This window comes from Mus caroli, unplaced genomic scaffold (assembly GCF_978045245.1).
Source record: "Mus caroli unplaced genomic scaffold, Mus_caroli_1 scaffold_7, whole genome shotgun sequence".
Lineage (NCBI taxonomy): Eukaryota > Metazoa > Chordata > Mammalia > Rodentia > Muridae > Mus > Mus caroli.
The window spans coordinates 92,972,812-92,993,048 of NW_028227262.1; the positions used below are offsets into that span (position 1 = coordinate 92,972,812).

At 37.1% G+C, this 20,237-nt stretch overlaps 1 protein-coding gene across 3 annotated transcripts in view; it reads right to left on the reverse strand.

Moving 5' to 3' along the window:
* Positions 1-20,237, reverse strand: part of Itprid1 (ITPR interacting domain containing 1) — a 155,755-nt gene that overhangs the window by 55,741 nt on the left and 79,777 nt on the right. For all 3 annotated transcript variants that reach the window (XM_085840597.1, XM_021165730.2, XM_085840598.1), the window contains exon 9: positions 18,911-18,968. In XM_085840597.1, coding sequence (XP_085696723.1) covers positions 18,911-18,968 — 58 coding nt within the window. The remainder of the gene's footprint in view (positions 1-18,910; positions 18,969-20,237) is intronic.

Sequence of the window (20,237 nt, forward strand, 5' to 3'; positions counted from 1 at the left end):
TCAGAAGATGCAAGCACGATACCTGTAATGTGGCACCCAGGATGTGGGTGTGCAAAAGAGTGTACCAGAAGAAGTTCAAGGTTCTCAAATCCATGGCTAGCACTCTCTCAGAGGCGAGCATCTTTCTACTCATGTATTACTTTTTATTCAGTCCAATTCAACAATTATCTGGTATTTGCTGAAATTCATAAGTTCCATGAGAGTAGGGTTGGGTTTCCTCTCATATAAATATAAGGGACTTGAGCTTCTGTGATGTCTGCCAGGGAAACCTGGAACTAATCTCAACAGATACCGAGGATGATCTTACTGAAATCCAGGAACTATCTAAAATATTCTCATTTTGAGAATATACATTGTTGCCTACATATAACACATTGTCATAAAGTTAAATCATACTAATGAACTACATGGGACCTTCTGGGCTGGAGATGGAGATCTGTGGTAGAGCCCTTGACTGGCGGGCATGAGAACCTGGATACCTAGCACCATCGATAAATAAACATACATTAGGACTCCCTCTTTTACCTAACATGAGAGGAGCCCAGATGTGACATGACCAGGGTGAGAGACGGTCTGCATGGAGTTAAGCACCGGATCCAATCCTCAAGTGGAGCAGTGGAGCAAATGAAAGAGAAATAGAAGCAAATAGTTATAGTCTCCAGGTGAGGCCAATAGCAATGCCCTTTGGAGAAGCAAGAACCCAGTGATCTGACTGAGAAATGAGAATGGTGGATGCTATCTAATAAGTCTCTCAACACCTTTGAAATAGCACCAGGAGAGGGAAGGGAGAGAGGCAGGGACAGAGAGAGAACAAAGCCTAGAATTGGGTGGTCAGTGAGAAGCCCAGTCTAGAGTCAAGATATAAAAGAAACATATTAAAACACCCCTTTTCTAGATCTGAGGCAAAAACACTACTAACAAATACTTAACAATTTATTCTTACTAAATACACAAATATACTTAATTTTAAATGGCACTTATATATGATTTTTGTTGAATAAATTGTTGGCTCTGTTTTATACTAATTAGAAGATATAGACAAGTAAAAGAAGGAGAAATTAGATGTCATTCTGCCATCAAAGATCAGCATTAACAGCACCATAGCTACCATTTATCAATCATCTCAATCATCTATCTATCTATCTATCTATCTATCTATCTATCTATCTATCTATCTATCATCTATTTATTTTGTATCTATTTACCATCTATCATCTATCTATCCATCCACCCACCTATCCATCTATCAGGTATCTCTCTATCTATACATATCTGTAGATCTATCTATTTACTTACCCATTGATTTACCCATCAATTTATGCTCAATATTTATTGTATGTTACAGAAATTATAGATACTATAAATTATAGGTCCTATATATCCATACACCCTCTGTATGTAACCCTGGCTGGCCTGGAAATCAGTGCTAATCAGGTGTATCTCACATAGAGATTCACCTGCATCTGCTTTCTGGGTGTTAAGATTCAAGGCAGTAACACCACACCTAGCTATAGATGTATTCTTATGCATATGTACATTTTAATGCAAAGAATTGAGATATTCTTCCTTGGGAACAGTCTTCATAGTGATGTCTTAGAATCAGCCATGGTTTTAGTTAGTGCATCATGACAAAGCAGGCCTGATGGTCTCATCTCAGTGACTAGCCCACACTCTACTTTATGCTTCATCATTCAAATACTCCTCTTTGTTAGCTATCTAAGCTAGTCTTGACTTTTGTACCTTTTTAGTATTGCATAAAGAAACTTTCTAGTGAGTATACTGAGGCCAGCAGGTAGCCACAGTTGAAAATGTCAGATATAAATTGTTAAATGAGTTTCCTTGACACAGATTACATGGGCACTTGCCTCTCTATTTGACTCAATTTAATTTAAAATTTACTTCTTTCATTTCAATTGAGCTGAAAATTGCTCACTTACATACTCCTTATTTAGTAAAAATTCCTTCTGCAACCACTTATTTTGTTAAATTTTGTTAATACTTTTGTGAAATATTTGAAAATCTTTCAGGTTTTAATACATAGAAAGAAAAGAACACAGCAAACATTTGATTCTTATAAGCATCCAAAAGCTCTATGAAAATTAACATTTAATTGCTTCTTCATGGTTTTTTTTGGTTTTGTTTTTTATTTTTCAGAATTGATGGGGATCAAGTCCTAGGCATTACACATGCTAAGGAAGTATTTTATCCCTGAGCTGCAATTCCTGTAAAAAGGAAAATGGCAGGTATAGGAACCCTGGACAAACTCTGTGGTCTCACTTCCACCACATCTGCCTTTTTGCAAAAGTGAAGCAGGGTTCTAGGTGGGTCTTCATATTTCCCTTGTGTATGTTTGTGGGGTTTTTTGTTTCTACATATTTAGTACAAAATGAACATGGGTACGGTTAATGTATATTGTACATACATATGCACACGTTCTATTGTGATACTTACCTGTGTGAAAAATTAACTTGTTTAATATCATTGCTGTGTATGATCCTACTGTACAAGTAATTACAACTCTGAATTTTCTGGTCTACAAATTATGTTGGTAATTTTGACCATATAGCCCATAATATTTATTGTTAACACAATACCAATAATTTAAAATTTATAACATGTAATAAAATTGTATATAGATTTATCCATAGGAAACTTCTTTATATATAAAAGTGATATAATATATACACATGTATAATTTCCTAGAATAAACTCCAAACAATTATCTCTGGTTTTGATTACACTGATGGTCCTTTATAATTTAAATAGATTTTGCATATTATATTGCTTCTTTTCTATGTCAATGTTTTTTTCTTTTCCAACTTTATAATTTTTGTCTTCTATTGCTTTTTTTTGTAAAGCTTTATATTTTTTCCTGTTAAGGATTTAGTGCTTGAGTTTTTCGTAGCAAACAGTTTGTCTCTGCCTCCTCTATTACCAATTTCACTTGATCATTTTTTGGTGTTTATTTCTTTGTCTCGTTCTGTGTGATATCCTATGGTGCTTGTGTGTAGAGATCAGAGGACAACTTGGGAGGTGTTGGCTCTCTCCTTTTATCACCCATGTCTCCGTATCAAACTCCAGTCATCAGGTTTGGCTGTAAGCTCCTTCCCACCATGTCACCCTGCAGGCCTGCCACTTCTCTTTATTATGTCCAGCTTCAATGCATGTTTATTTTATAATGCTGGCTTTTTTTAAATTATTTTTTTAATTAGGTATTTTCTTCATTTACATCTCAAATGCTATCCCAAAAGTCCCATATACCCTTCCCCTCCCACTCCCCTACCTACCCACTCCTACTTCTTGGCCCTGGCGTTCCCCCGTACTAAGGCATATAAAGTTTGCAAGACCAAGGGGCCTCTCTTCCCAATGATGGCCACTAGGCCATCTTCTGATACATATGCAGCTAGAGATACGAGCTCCGGGGGTATTGGTTAGTTTATATTGCTGTTGTTCCACCTATAGGGTTGCAGACCCCGGAGCTTATGCTGGCTTCTTTAGGCAGACATTTTATTTTTGCTGAGTTCTAATTTGATAAAGAAAACAATTCCTATTGTCAATTTGTGTTAAATTGCTGCTTTGTTTTTATAAGTCTATGCTTCCATGAGATGTCTTCATTCTCATTATCAGAATTAGTAGTTTTTACATAACAGTTCCAGCAATTTTATTTTTTATTTGGAATAGAGGATACAACCCTTATACATTGGTTTTGTGCTGCTGTTGTTGTTGTTGTTGTTGCTGTTGTTATTTTGTCATATGGGTTTGGAAAAGTGTTGAATGTTTTACTCCACTGCATTTCATGTCTATGGAGAAGTGACTCATACTTGTGTGCATATCTAAGAAATCAATGAAATAATCTGCATTCACAAATTATTAGAAGATGTATAATTCTCCAAAAATACTGTGATAAAATATTTATATAATTGTTATATTAAATGCATATAATAAACTGTAACATCAGCATCTTGTCTCCTTTTCTGGTTTATATTTGACCTATAAAAGACTGAAATACTAGAACCCCCTTTTTCAAAACTTAAGATTTATTTTTTAAATTGTATATATGTGAGTGTTTCACCTGCATGTGTGTCTGTGTACTCCCACAAATATCGTGAGAGAGTGTTGTATCTCCCAGAACTGGAGTTACAGACAGTTGTAAGCTACAAAATCAATGCTGGGAATCAAACTTGGGTCCTCTGGAACAGCAAAACCAGCTTTCCAGGCAGACTGTTAATTTTTAAATGAAGTTTATAATTTGGAATAACCTGAAATTTAGCATTTTATTTTCAATATTTTCTTCTGCTTTAAAATATGCACTATTTTATTTTAGTTTTATAGTTCTTGATTAGTTTCTGTGTTTGTTTTTCTATACTCCTATGTCTAATTTTCACAGCTAAGCTTTCATGGTAAGTTTGCTGTAATAAAATGGAATTTAAACATGTAGTCATATTTTAAATCTCACAGTGTATATGTGTGTCAGTGTGATATGTGTGAGTATATGAGTGTGCATGTTAATGTAAAATTGAGGCCAGAGATGCACGTTGCCCTGTCACATCCATCACTGCCTTCCTTTTATGAAACTGAGTCTGTTCTAGTTGTTTTATGGCAACTTTATGTAGACCTAGACATATCTGTGAAGAAACAATCTCAGTTGACAACTTACCTCCATCGTGCTGACCTTTACAAAAGACCATGGGGTCATTTTTATGACTGATGATTGATGTAGGTTAGCCCAGCTCCCTGGGGGGTGGTACCACACCTGGGCAGGTGGTCCTGGGTTTTATAAGAAAGCAGGTTGACCAAGTCAAGAGCAACAAGCCGATATAGGCATCTCACTGTATGTAAGCCTTGTATGTAGGTGTGGGATCTGAACTCAGGCCCTCATGCTAACATGGCACATGTTTTATAACTGAGCCAACACCCAGCCTCTCCCAGGTAATCACATAGCATTTTTTTTCAAGAGCTAAACTGGAATGGCACACATCTTGTTGATCTTACTATTCAAGTTTACTTCTTCCGTTCCCGATTCCAACTGTTCTAGAATGCTTTTAGTAACATTTAACGAGAAGAACGATAAAAAAAAAATAAAAAGCATGATCTAAGAGCTTTACATATAACAACTTACTCCTTCATAGTCCTTCGAGGTAGATCTGTTGCCAAAGCCCTTAAAGTTTCTCTTTAGGCAGAGACACGGAAGCATGAACACTGGGCAACTCAGTCCCAAGCTGCAGCTGAGAGAGCGTGGTACTTCTGGGGTTCAGCGTCCACGCATGCCTACAGCTCTTTGAGCACTTTGTCTTTGAGGGTACGGTTGTACTGGATGAGGCTTCCTAGCTTTGGAAATGATGTTAGCTGTCCCTTGTATGTCCGAAGAGTATGTCTGCTTATAAAATCATTGGTTCATATATTTCAGTTCTAAATAACACTGTTTCCCCCACCCACCCAACTTGCCATTTAGTGTTACTAACAAGATGCTTGAGTTTCTCTGTGGTTTTCTGTCTGGAAATTCATGGATAACCTTTACCTTGCCAAACCCTTTAACTTGGTATGATGTACTTTGTTATGACATGTTCTAATTTCACTGATATGCTTGGGCTTCACATACATTTTATTGTGGAATTTATTTATTTTTGCCCAAAGTATGATATACACGTAAAAAAATCAGATCCTAACATAAGCCAATAGTCTGTAGATTCCATTTGGGTTTGACCCTTGAAGTTTGAAGGGCTGGGAAAACAGAAGTTTGGGGTGCTTGTTATCTCTCCTGGGGTACTTGTCATCTCTCTTGTTCTTCTGCTGAGTGGTATGCAGCTTAGCTGTCTCTTTCCACAGACAGGTCCAGCTTTGAGCAAAAGTATTCACTGCTGGTTCCAGGTACAACTTCCTTTCTGATCGAGCATCCTGACAGTGGCAGTGCCATCATGATGCTTCTACATACAGATTTTGCATTGCTTATTGTTGGTTTCTATCAAATTTGTTCATAGCTCTGTGGAAACTGCCCCTTGGTTAACCAGTCTGAGCATTCCATCTGCTTTCTCTTTGCTTGCTTGCTTCACTTTGTTTTGACCTTTCTTCCACTTTTTCTTTCAACTTTCCAAATCAAAACGTTCGTTTCAGTAGTTATTTCAATTTGTTTGATCCCAGACTTGTCACTCTGGTTTTCTGTTAGTCAGTTCTCAAAGCATGAAACCAATAGCCAGTGTTTAGCTGACTGTGTATATACTACACACACTGCAGGGATAACAGCTTAGTAGAGGACATTACATTTTATTTATGCCAATTGTCACCAAATATTAGGGACCATCAGTTTTAAACCACTGAGAATGACATGGAGAAGCCACTATGAAACTAAGGCCAGTCATCAATTATAAGATAAATCTCAACTGCAGAGGTAAAATTTGGGCCAGACTTGTCACTCTGGTTTTCTGTTAGTCAGTTCTCAAAGCATGAAACCAATAGCCAGTGTTTAGCTGACTGTGTATATACTACACACACTGCAGGGATAACAGCTTAGTAGAGGACATTACATTTTATTTATGCCAATTGTCACCAAATATTAGGGGCCATCAGTTTTAAACCACTGAGAATGACATGGAGAAGCCACTATGAAACTAAGGCCAGTCATCAATTATAAGATAAATCTCAACTGCAGAGGTAAAATTTGGGGAAATATGCTCAAATTTATGAACCAACACTTCTCTTGCTCAATAGATTTCTCTATCTGTACTCACATTTTCTACACTCTGTTGGTGCTACTACATGGGAGCCATTTTCTAACTGTAGAGAGTCTTTTTTTTTTTTTTTTAAGAGAGGGTTTCTCTGTATAGTCCTGGCTGACCTGGAACTCACTTTGTAGACCAGGCTGGCCTCGAACTCAGAAATCCACCTGCCTCTGCCTTCTGAGTGCTGGGATTAAGGCATGACAGGCAGACAGGCAAAATGTACTCTGGAACAGCAAGCTCAAATTGAGTAACAGTGACAACTCCTCACCCACTGCCCTTGCTCTTTTATGCAACAGGATCCTTGTTTGTAACCACAGTGAGTCAAAAAGCTCAGGTTGGGAAACTGGTTCTTTCAGTTTCTTTGAAAAAACTATATATATAGTGTCTATATTCTCTCCTCTGTCTGTTATCTATCTTTTCTTATCTATATCTGTATCTACACCTATCTATCTATCTATCTATCTATCTATCTATCTATCTATCTATCTATCTACCTACCTATCCATCTACCCATCTATTTACCTGACTTTGTAACTGTTAAAATTTCAGAACCTTGCTCAAAACAGAAACAACAAACTTACTGTCTGTTAAGTTCACTTAATATTTTCTACATCCATCTAAATGGCGTTCTGTTTATTATATAATTTCTGTGCATTTTTCATGAGTACAGATAATTTTTCCATACATCATCTACTTTTCAGTAATTTTTCTAAGGGAGTCATTTTATGTTGTATGTATGTGTGTGTATGTTTAAAGTATATTACATTTTTTTCTATTTTTCTGAGCTATTCTTTTTATGTCCTTAATTTTCCAATCTATTTACATTTGCTATTGTGTCATCTCATGTATCTATATGAGTCTACCTACTGGCTTTCATATCCTTCTTCTATAAATAATATGTATTACAACAGGAGAGGTATACTGCCCATCTTTGAAGATTTTGAGTATTACTGGCAGAATGTATGCCTCTGGGGAGGTATTTTAGTTAGTGTGGTCTGAAGATGTCTTTATCATCTTTTCCAAGGCACTTTGCTGAAAGCAGATTCTGGCTTACGAGTATAGTCCCATGGCCTTCATCTTTTCTGATGAGAAGGCCCTTGCCTTTCAAATCTTTACATCATTAATCTTTTTCTGTGTCTGTTTAAACATGCTCTCTTCCAGTAGGTCTTCATGACTTTGACCCTAACACTTTGGGGTGTAGCATTCTATGCATTTATCCTGTTGGTATTTGCTAAGTTTTTCCAATTTATATTTGCATATGCACATTTATAAGTAGGTTATGCAACATCACTTTTTCAAAATGTTTTCCCTGCACAGTTCTCCTTGACCAAGTCCTTCTCTATCGGCAATCAAACGTATATTTGGTCCTCAACATTTTTCTATAGGTTCCTATATCACAGATACTTTTTCATTTACCCTTTTTATATTATTTAATACTTTCTATTGATAGGTGCATCTGTAATCTGTAACACGTATATGTTAAAGCTCTCCAAGTCTTTTTAATATTTTCAATTTGGAGTTTAAAAATATTGGGGGGGGGGGACTAAGTATATAGAACGGTCTGGCTTCAAATTTGTGGTATTCCCCCTTAGATGCTGGAGTTGTGACCTTGTGCTACCTGCTCAGCTTACTGTTAAACCCATTCTCTGAAGTGTGAATTATAAAAAATTATATCACTTATTGTTTTTCACTATAGCATAATTTCTATTTTACTTTTGAGATTTGTAATAATTTTACTTATTTGAGCATATTTTCTTTCGCACTATTTAGCTTGATGTTATTCGGTGATTCCAACATTTAGAGTTTTTTATGATTTTTCTCGATTACTGGGGATTTTGTTGTTAGTTTATGTGTTTGTTTTGGTAAGCACTGACTATATTTTCTTATTTCTTCATATATTTAATAGATTTTATTGTACCTACACATTGAGAATAGTTAGTGTTTCAGGATGCAAGGAACATTTAAGGGAAAGCTACCAATTATCCAAAATGGACTGTTTTTTCACTTCTTCTAGCCTTTGCTATCTCTTGGACTTTCTGATGCACGTTTACTTCAAGTATGGAGCTATGGACAGATTTCACACCTAGAATTGGGCATTCCCCAGACTGACCATCTCTTTCTGGGAATCATGCCTCTTTACTGTTTGGAATCCTTCTATCTTTATCCCAGACTTTGTTTTCTGATTTTTATTTTGGAGGGGAGCTTGTATCACAATTTTCTGCTTCAGTTTTGGAAGGGTGACAGATAAGTCCACCTCAGGCAGGAGAAGGATTCTGCTTTTTTGAAAAACCTACCCAAGGTGCTATTCCTTTTTCTCAAGCATTGAAACCCCCAACTGTTTGCCTGCTAACATTCTAGTTTCAGTGTCTTTATGTAGAACTTTTAGAAACACTAGGTTTGGGATTTGCGGTTATTTATGGGAAATCTGCCTATCATCAGACACAGAATCAGGCCTTGCATGCTAGACCTGTGCAGAATGGCCGCCCTGGGGGACCGATCTGAGGCATGGGCTTTCCTCATGCTTCTCACTGGAAATAAACTCCAGTGAGTTCTGAATGTTCCTTTTAATCAGTATTTTAGAAGCAGATATTTCTTTTAAATGATGAAATTTCAAAGTGCCAAATCTTGTAGCAAGTTTTCCATGTTTGTTTATTTTCTAAAGTAACAGAAAATGTATGTTCTGATTAGTCCAATAGTTACTTGTGATTCATTTGGATGACATAATTGATGTATTGTGTTCTTTTAGCAAACCATTTTCTTTAATCCCTTAATGGGTTCTTCTTTTGGAATTATCCACACAGATTCCCCCACACTGTTTCTCTCGTTCAGAACCAACACAATCTCCATGACTTCTGGAATAAGATGATATACCTTCCCCATTTTTAAATAGCATAGATAGATAGATAGATAGATAGATAGATAGATAGATAGATAGAGAGAGAGAGAGATAGATAGATAGATAGATAGATATCCTTTTTTACCTTGTCATTTCAGTGTTAACTTTTGAGAGGTAAGCAGAAATTCAGTATTTATAGCTTTGCTCCTCATCTCCTATTAAAAAAGTCACTTTGTTCAAATTCGTAAATTAAATGGTTATACTTTTTTGCGAACATTCAGAATTTTGTGCATAAAAAGAGTCAACTGAGCCTTAATAATATTTATGAGATATTTATATGCTCTCGATTATGTATCTATAATATGGATAATATTAAGCAATTGCTTCACACAGCTATGTAGGCTGACTTGCTAGGCTGTATGGTTGCCACTGTATTCTGGGCTGGAGTCAGCTCAAAAGTTAACTGCTAGACTAGGCACCAAGGATGGCTCACTCATATAGAAGTTCAATCAAGGATGTCTACCAGGATGTCTATATGAGACACCTCTATGCAGCATGGGACTGAGTTCTCAGAGGAACAGCTCTAAGAACAGACATGCCGAGATCCAGGAAGCAGTGAAGGCTTTAAAAATCAGCAACTAGTACCCTAAAACTAGCCAGTTATAGTCTGCTGGCAAGGAATAAACTCATGTGCTTTCATCTATTAGATGAAGTCATCTTTAGAATTGTGCATTTAAAAAAATATAGTATAGCCATATTCCTTGTGCTCTATGTCAGCATCCGAGTGGGTAGCACAGCATCTTACTGCACTGCATCCCACCCCACAGCTCTACCTACCTCCCTGGAAGCCTGCCCAAACTCCACACTTATAGCTCCACCTGTCACCTGGGAGCCTATTCTAATGCAGGACACTCACACCAGCCAACACCAACTCACACCAACAGAGACAACTAGATGGTAAAAGGCAAGCACAAGAACATAATCAACAGAAGCCAAGATAATATGTAAGCCCTGGATATCCTAACATACCTGAAGGGCAAGACTGTGACCTTAAATCCTATCTCATGAAAATGATAGAGAGGATAGAAATAATTCTCTTAAAGAAATACAGGAAAATACAATCAAACAGGTAGAAACCCTTAAAGAGGAAACAAATAAGGCCCTTAAAGTCTCTAACACAAAAGATCCAGGAAATTTGGAATATTATGAAAAGACCAATCCTAAGAATATCAGGAGTAGAAGAGGGTGAAGATTTCAAGTTCAAAGGACCAGAAAACATCTTCAACAAAATCATAGAAGAAAACTTACCTAACCTAAATAAAGATATGACTATAAACTATAAATGTACAAGAAGCTTAGAGAATACTAAAGAGATTGGACCAGAAAAGAAAATCCTCCTGCCACATACAGAAAAATACAATGAAACAGGTGAAGGATATTATTAAAACCATTCAACACCTAAAATTGGAAATTGAAGTTGTGCTGGTTTGTAGCTTTGCCCAGGGAGTATCACTGTGGGTATGGGCTTTAACAGCCTCATCCTAGCTGCCAGGAAGTCTGTCTTCTCCTATTTGCCTTTGGAACACCATGTAGAACTCTCAATTCCTCCTACACCATATCTACTGGATGCTGCCATGCTTCCACCTTGATGATAATGGACTGAAGTTCTGAACCTATAAGCCAGCTCCAATTAGATGTTGTCCTTATAATAGTTGCCATGGTCATGGTGTCTGTTCACAGCAGTAAAACCCTAAGACAGAAATAATAAAGATAACACAAATGGAGGCAAATCTGGAGATAGAAAACCTAGTAAAGAGATCAGGAACTACAGACACAAGCATCACCAACAGAATATAAGATGAAAGAGAGAATCTCAGGCATAGAAGATTCCATAGAAGAAATAGATACATTGATCAAAGAAAGTGCTTAATGTAAGACGTTTCTAACTCAAAACATTGAGGAAATTTGAAACACTATAAAAAGACGAATTCAAGGAATAATAGGAAGAGAAAGGGGTAAAGATTTCCAGTTCAAAGGGTCAGAAAACATCTTTAAGAAAACCATAGGAGAAAACTTCCCCAACCTATAGAAAGAGATGGCTATAAACTATAAATGTTCAAGATATTTAGAGAATACCACATAGATTGGACCAGAAAATTCTTTTGCCACCAATAATAACCAAACCACCAAATGTGCAGAGCTAAGAAAGATATTAAAAACTGTAAGGGGAAAAAGGCCAAGTAACAAATAAAGGCAGACCTTTATCAGAATTATACCTGACTTCTCAACAGAGACACTAAAAGCCAGAAGATCCTGGGCAGATTTCTTTTTCTTTTTTATTATTTTTTTTCAGACACAAAGAGATTACAGATGTCAGCCCAGACTACTATATCCATCAAAACTCTCAATCGCCATAGATGGAGAAACCAAGATATTCCATGAAAAAAATGTAAATAATATCTTTCAACTAATACAGCGCTACAGAGGGTAATAGAAGGAAAACTCTGACACAAAGAGGATAACTACACCCAGTAAAACACAAGAAATTAATCAACTCACAGCAAAACCAAAAGAAGAGAATCACACACAATAACCCCTTCAATATCAAACTAACAAGAACTAAAAATATTGGTCATTAATATCTCTCAACATCAACAGGTGCAATTAATTCACCAATAAAAATACACACATAACAGACTGGATACATAAACAGGATCTACCCTTATGCTGCATATGAACTACCTCAGAGTAAAGGACTGGAAAAAGGATCTCCAAGCAAATGGACTCAAGAAACAAGTTGAAGTAGAAATTCGAATATCTAACAAAATAGACTTTCAACCAAAAGCTATCAAAAGAGATGGGGAAAGACACTTCATATTCATCAAATGAAAAATCCACCAAGGTAATGTCTCAATTCAGAGCATCTATGCCCCAAAGGCAAGGACACCCATATTCATAAAAGAAACTTTACTAAAACTCAAAACACACATTGAACCCTACATAATAATAGTGTGTGTGGGGGTGCTTCACCATCCCACTATCACCAATGGACAGATCACAGAAACAAACTAAAGAGAGGCACAATGAAACTAGCAGAAGTTATGAATCAAAAAGATTTATCAGATAACTATAGAACCTTTCACCTCAAACCAAAAGAATATACATTCTTCTTAGCACCTCATGGAACCATCTTCAAAAATGACCATATAATCAGGCACAAAGCAAGCCTAAATATATACAAGAAGATTGAAATAACCCCTTGCATCCTATCAGATCACCACAGATTAAAGCTAGACTTTAGTAACAACAGACACAACAGAAAGCCCACATATTCATGGAAACGGTTAGGAAAGACATAAAGAAAGATATTAAAGACTTCCTAGAATTCAATGAAAATGAAGGCAAAACATATCCAAACTCATGGGACACAATGAAAGCAGTGCTAAGAGGAAAATTCATAGTACTAAATGCCTTCATAAAGTAATTGGAGATATCTCAACCTAACAACTTAACAGCACACTTTTAAACTCTGGAACAAAAAGAAGCAAACACATCCAAGAGGAGCAGACAGCAGGAAACTGTTGTGGATAGCACTGGGACTATTTGTAATTTGATTCTAATTCCATTCTCCTGGGAGGGGTTGCAAACTAGGAATGAGTCAGCACTCAGGTGATTTCTTCTAAACCTTCTTCCCACCTTAATTTGTAAAATAAAGTCTAGAGCCTGTGATTGGGCAGAAGAAGGGAAGGTGGAGCTAAAAAATGGGGGAGAGAGGACAGAGGAGGTGGAAGGAAAGCACATGGAGGAGCAGAAGCTCGTGGCCTGGAGAAACCGCAAGTTATAAGGGCTCTCATAGATGAGGAGGATGGTAGTGTAGTGGCTTGTATTCCTAGTAATTGAGTTGTGTTTTCATTGCTGGGGCATATTTGGGTTGGAGAATTACCACAACAGAAAATAGTCAAACTCAGGGCTGAAATCAATCAAATAGAAACAAAGACAACAATACAAACAAAACCAAAAGCTGGTTCTTTGAGAAAATCAACAAGATGGACAAATCATTAGCTAAACTAACAAAAAGGCACAGAGACAGTATCTGAACTAAAAGCATTAGAAATGAAAAGGGAAACATAACAACAGAAACAGAAATCCAAAAGTCATTAGGCCTTACTTCAAAAGCTTGTACTCCACAAAACTGGAAAATATAAACGAAATTTCTGGACAGATACCATATACCAAAGTTAAATCAAGATTACATAATCTAAACAGTCCCATACCCCTAAGGAAAAAGAAGTACTCACTAAAAGTCTCCTAACCAAACAAAAACAAAAAAGAAAGAGAGAGGGGGGGGAAGGAAGGAAGGAAGGAAGGAAGGAAAAAAGAGAAGAGAAGAGAAGAGAAGAGAAGAGAAGAGAAGAGAAGAGAAGAGAAGAGAAGAGAAGAGAAGAGAAGAGAAAAAGAAAAAAAGATATTCAGGGCCACATGGTTTTAGAGCAGAATTCTACCACACATTAAAAGAAGAGATAATTTCAATACTCCTCAAACTATTACACAAAATAGAAACAGAAGGAACACTACTTAATTCATTATATGAAATCACAGTAACCCTGATATACATAAACTACACAAAGACTCAACAAAGAAAAAGAACCTCAGATCAATTTCACTTATTTTACACAAAAATACTTAATAAAGTTCTTGCAAGCCAAATCAAAAAGCACACCAAAAACTGCATTTACCATGAGCAAGCAGGCTTCACACAAGGGATGCAGAGATAGTTCAATATACAAAAATCCATCAATGTAATCCTGAAAGAGTAAAATGAGATGATTATCTCATTAAATGCTGAAAAGGCCTTTGGCAAAATCCAACACCTTTTCAAGGATTCAAGGCACATAACTAAACATAATAAAAGCAATATACAGCAAACCAATAGCCTATATCAAATTAAATGGAGAGAAACTTAAAGCAATTCCAATAAAATCATGGACAAGAAAAGGCTGTCCACTCTCCCACTATTAATTCAATATAGTTCTTGAAGTTCTAGGTAGAGCACTACAACAACAAGAGGAGATCAAGGGAATACAAATTTGGAAGGAGGAAGTCAAGATATCACTATTTGCAGACAATATAATATATACATAAGCAACCCCAAAATTCTACCAGAGCACTCCTACAGCTGATAAAGAACTTCAGCAAAGTGGCTGAATATAAAATTAACTCAAAGAAATCAGCAGCTGTCCTTTATACAAATGATTAACAGACAGAGAAAGAAATTAGAGAAACAATAGCCACAAATAATATTCTAGGTGTTACTCTAACTAAGCAATTAAAAACCTGTACAAAAAGAACTTCAAAACCCCGAAGAAAGAAATTGAAGAAGATATCAGAAGACAGAAGGATCTCCCATGATCTTAGATAGGTAGGAGTAACATAGTGAAAATGGCCATCTTACCAAAAGCCATCTATAGATTTAATGCAATACCCATCAAATTCCCAACACATGTTTTGTAGACCTTAAAAGTACAATTCTAAACTTCATATAGGAAAATTAAAAAAAAAATCCTGAACAATAAAAAAACAAACAAACAAACAAACAAACAAAAACCCTCTGGAGGAATCACTGTTCCAGACCTCATGTTGTACTATAGAGCAACAGTGATAAAAACTGTACCGGTACAGAAGTGAACAGGTTGATCAATGGAATGGAATAAAAGACCCAGAAATAAACACATGCGCACACACATACACACACACACACACACACACACACACACACACACACACCTCTGGACACTTGATTTATGACAGAGACCCCAATCATACAACGGAAAAAAGAAAGCATCTTCAAAAACTGGTACTGGTCTAACTGAATGTCTGTATGTACAAGAATGTAAATAAACCTGTATTTATCATCCTACACCAAACCCAAGTCCAAATAGACCAAGGACTTCAACATAAAACCAGATAAACCAAACCTGATAGAAGAGAAAGTGGGAAGAGTCTTGAATACACTGGTACAGGAGACAACTTCCTGAACAGAACACCAGTGGCTCAGGCTCTAAGATCAACAATTGACAAATAGGACCGCATGAAACTGGAAATGTTCTGTAAGGCAAAAGACACTGTCAATAGGACAAAACAGCAGCCTACAGATTGGGAAAAATCTTCATTAATTCTACATCTGACACAGGGCTAGTATCCAAAATACATAAATAAGTCAAGAAGTTAAACTCCAACAAACCAAATAACCCAATTTTAAAATGGGACACAGAGCTAAATAGAGAATTCTCAACAGAGGAATCTTGAATGGCTGAGAAACACCCAAAGAAATGCTCAACATCTTTAGTCATAAGGGAACTGCAAATCATAAAGCCCCTAAGATTCCATCTTACCTCAGTCAGAATGACTAAGATCACAAGCTCAAGCGACAGCACATGCTGGGGAGGATGTGGAGAAAGCAGAACACTTCTCCATTGCTGATGGGAATGCAAACTTGTATAACCACTCTGGAAATCAATCTGGTGGTTCTCAGAAAGTTGGAAATATTTCTACCTGAAGATCCAACTATACCATTCCTGGGCATATACTCAAAAGATGCCCCATAATACCCCAAGTGCATGTCCTCCACCATGTTCATAGCCACTTTATTTATAATAGCCAGAAACTGGAAACAACCAAGATGCCCCTCAATCAAAGAGTGGATACAGAAAATATGGTTCATTTACACAATGGAATATACAGGTATAAAAACAAGGACATCATTAATTTTGCAGGCACATAGACAATATCCTGGATGAGATAACTCAGACCTAAAAGAACACACATGACATGTACTCTCTGATAAGTGCATATTACCCATAAAAGACAGAATACCCATGATTCACCCCACTGACCCAAATAAGTTAAATGAGAAGGAAGGCTCAAGCAAGTTTGCTTGAATCACACCTAGAAGGGGAAACAAAATAGTCATAGGAGGCAGGGGGAGGGAGGGAAGTGGAAGGGGGAAGAAGAAGGGGAGGGAAAGTCAGGTGAAAAGAGAGACAGGAGAGAGACCCAGTATGCCAGGACAATGAATGGAAATCTGCAGCTGTCTGGGGTTGGGGAATCTCTAGGAAGTCCCAGAGACCTGAGATAGGAGGGTATCCCAGGAGTCAATGCAGGCAACCTTAGCTGAAATGCCTAACAGTAGGGACATGGACCTGAAGAGAACATCTCCTGTAGCTAGGTGCATCCGACCCCCTGTAGAAAGATAGGTCCACCAACACACCCACCAAACTTCTGAACCAAAGTTAGTTCTGTCTAAAAAACAATGCAGGGATGGAACAGAGACCAAAGGAAAGGCCAACCAATAACTGGCCCAACTCAAAACCCATTCCATGGGCAAACACCAATCCCTGACATTATTAATGATACTCTGCTATACTTGTAAAGAGGAGCCAAACATAACTGTCCTCTGAGAGGCTCTACTCAGCAGTAGAGAGAAATAGATGCAGATACCCACAACCGAACATAAGGTGGAGGTGGGTGACACTCATGAAAGAATTGGTGGTATGGATTGAAGGCCCAGAAATAGATGGGAACCCCACAGGAAGACCAACAGAGTCAATAAACCTGGACCCCTGGGAGCTCCCAGAGACTAAGTCACTAACCAAAGAACACACACAGGCTGGAATGACCACAGGGCACATCAGTAGGAGAGGATCCAAAGACTTGATACACCACGGTGGAGGGATACCAAGGGAGGTGTCCCACTTTCTCAGAGGAGAAGGTGAGAGAGATGGTGAGAGGGACTTGATGAGGGATGGACCCAGACAGGGAGCAGCATTTATGACGTTAATTAATTAATTAATTAATCTATTTGAAAATGCATGTATATATGTGATGCAGGATAAACATGATACAGGATACTTTTCTTGCTTCATTTATTCAATTCATTTAACTCTGATTTTAGTCATATTTTTATTCAGTTGTTTGGAGACAGGGTATCCCAGACTGGCCTCAAATTTGCCATCCTCCTGCCTTGGCCTCCTACATCCTGAGATTACAGACATATGTTACCATACTTTGGCAAAACACTAGTTTTGAAAATTAAGGAAAATGACAAAAAATGATAGAGAGACAAACAGACATAGAGGGGGGAGGGAGGGAGGGAAAGGGAGAGGGAAAGGGAGGGAGGGAGGGAGAGGGAGGGGGAGAGGGAGAGGGAGAGGGAGAGGGAGGGAGGGAGGGAGAGAGAGAGAGAGAGAGAGAGAGAGAGAGAGAGAGAGAGAGAGAGAGAGAGAGAGAGAGAGAGAGAGAACCCAACTTGTCCAGATTTTTCTTATTAGGCAAACTACCACCTCTCTCACTTTAGTCTCCTAATTTGCTCAACTTCCCACGTAATCTTTTTGGAATAATTGGGATGGCTTATGTGATATCAGTAGACCTCCTAATTGAATGTCAAGGAAGGCAGTTCCTTTTGACAAGGGGACCTCCAGCTTCATTGAGAAGCATTCAATTAGATGGAAAACAGATGCTTATTTTTGTCTTATAAATCTCAGTGCAGGTTATGTGGTAATTACTTGAAGAGCAGGATAACAATTTATATAATCAGCAGGACCCTATAATTACTAATGCATAATTTCTAAACAGCATTTAGCAAAATGAGACCCATACATACACTTTGTAATGGAAAAGATGTGTTTGACACCACACTAAATTAAATTTAAAATTTGCATATTTTCTTCCAGGAAACACACTAGCTTCATCTGCTCTATTTTGCTTGACTAATCTCTGCCTGCTTCCAGCTTCACTGAAGGATCATGGCAGCTGTGAGTGCTGTAACTGGGGGGGATAAGAAACAAGAACAAAGCAAGGCTCACTCTCTACTCTAGAATGTACATCCCAAGAGAAGGCCAGGAAAGCTTCATGCAATTTCTGCCATGAAGAATCTGACATGAGGTTACAAACAATTTAGAATGCAAGTATTAGTAGGAAACATTAAAATTATTCACACTGATTTCTTTATTATTTATGGAAAAAACTGAGGCCTGTAAAATGTCGTGACTTGTGCAACAACCAGCCCCAGTAGGAGAGGAAAACGCCCATTCAGTCTCAGATGGTAAATCCATTTTCCTACACACGGCTCATAGAGCCAGCTAGACAAACCACACAACAATCACAGGGAAAGGGAATACTTTCCTGAAAAGTATTTTAAATTTTACACATATATTTACATTTCAGCTCAAACGATATAGAAATGGATTGGAATTCATTGTCACAATGAATCTCCATATATTTTAACTGAGATAAGCATTGGCTATTTCATTCTGTCTCTGAACGATCATTAATGAAACCATATCTATTATCGAATCCTTACCTATAATTCCTGATGTCAGGATAAGAGGGTTGCCAGTGTCTTCTTCAAAGCTCTGGACCTAAAATATCAAAATACATCAATTTCACTAGGAATATTTTCATGACACATTCACTTTATTTAACCAATAAGCAATAATTATCAACTGATAACCATGCAGATGAATAAACATAAATTGATGGTGATAGATAATGGGCTATTGGGAAAAGGAGGAGGAGGAGAAGGAGGAGAGTAGAAGGCATGAGATGTCCACAAAAAAGACTCAACGAATTAAAAGACTTTATGGGAGGGGAGGGTCACTTCTGTATGAGAGGATCAAGGCTTCTTCTTTCTGGAAGTTGTGAATTAGAACTCCTTTTGCTATTGAAGAATATTAAATATATGTGAGAAAGCTAGTATTGCTTGATAAGCTTATGCACAGTAATTTGAGATAATGTAGCTGCTACATATTCCTTAACACACACACACAAGATTAATTCTATATTGAGAGAGCAGAGTTTATTTTTGAAATATTTTGGAGAGTAATAAATAATATTCTATGAATGATGACCAAGCTATTGCTAAAGCAAAGCAGCGACTATCACCTTTAAACAGTAACACTGCTTACTGTAGAAGTGTGTCACCAAGAAGTGCTTCATATAGCGAAAATAGTTACTGTTGATATTTTGGACTATTTCTTTATAGGATTTAGGTTTAGCTCACTTTTTAGGATATAGTCATGAAGTCAAAGTTTTCACTTGAGGATTCGGAAGGAGTCTCTTATACTGAGAGCTGATTAGATGCACTTCCCAGCATTCCTTTTGCTGGTTTCAGTAGATCAAACCAATGTGCTTCATCACATTTTTAAATGTAATGAGAAAACTCTCTTTCCACATCATTATCATGAAGAAAAGTCAATCTGCTATGCTGCAAAGCACATTTTTTCAGTTAGAAAAAAAAAAGAAAGAAAAGTGCAACAATTTAATATAAATGCCATGTGTAACCTTCCTATGTGACCCATTGTTATTAGTTTTAAAAGTCAGTAAAGATTAAATAAAGAGGCAGTCTGCATCCAATAAAGATGCCAACTAACAATAATGCTGGTGGCCTCATATGTGTTTTCTGTAATACATGGTCCATTCACAAAGGAAGGAAGGATAAAGATTATTGATCATGAATATAAAAAAGCATCTGTCATGTAACATAACTGCATGAATTTCATAGCTATGAAATTCATTTAATATGCTTGGTAATGTAAAAAGAAAGAAACTGACTCAATTCTACTTAGTCGACTTAAACACAGAATATGTTGCCCTTTGCATTAAAAATATGTATATAATTTTTGTAGGGA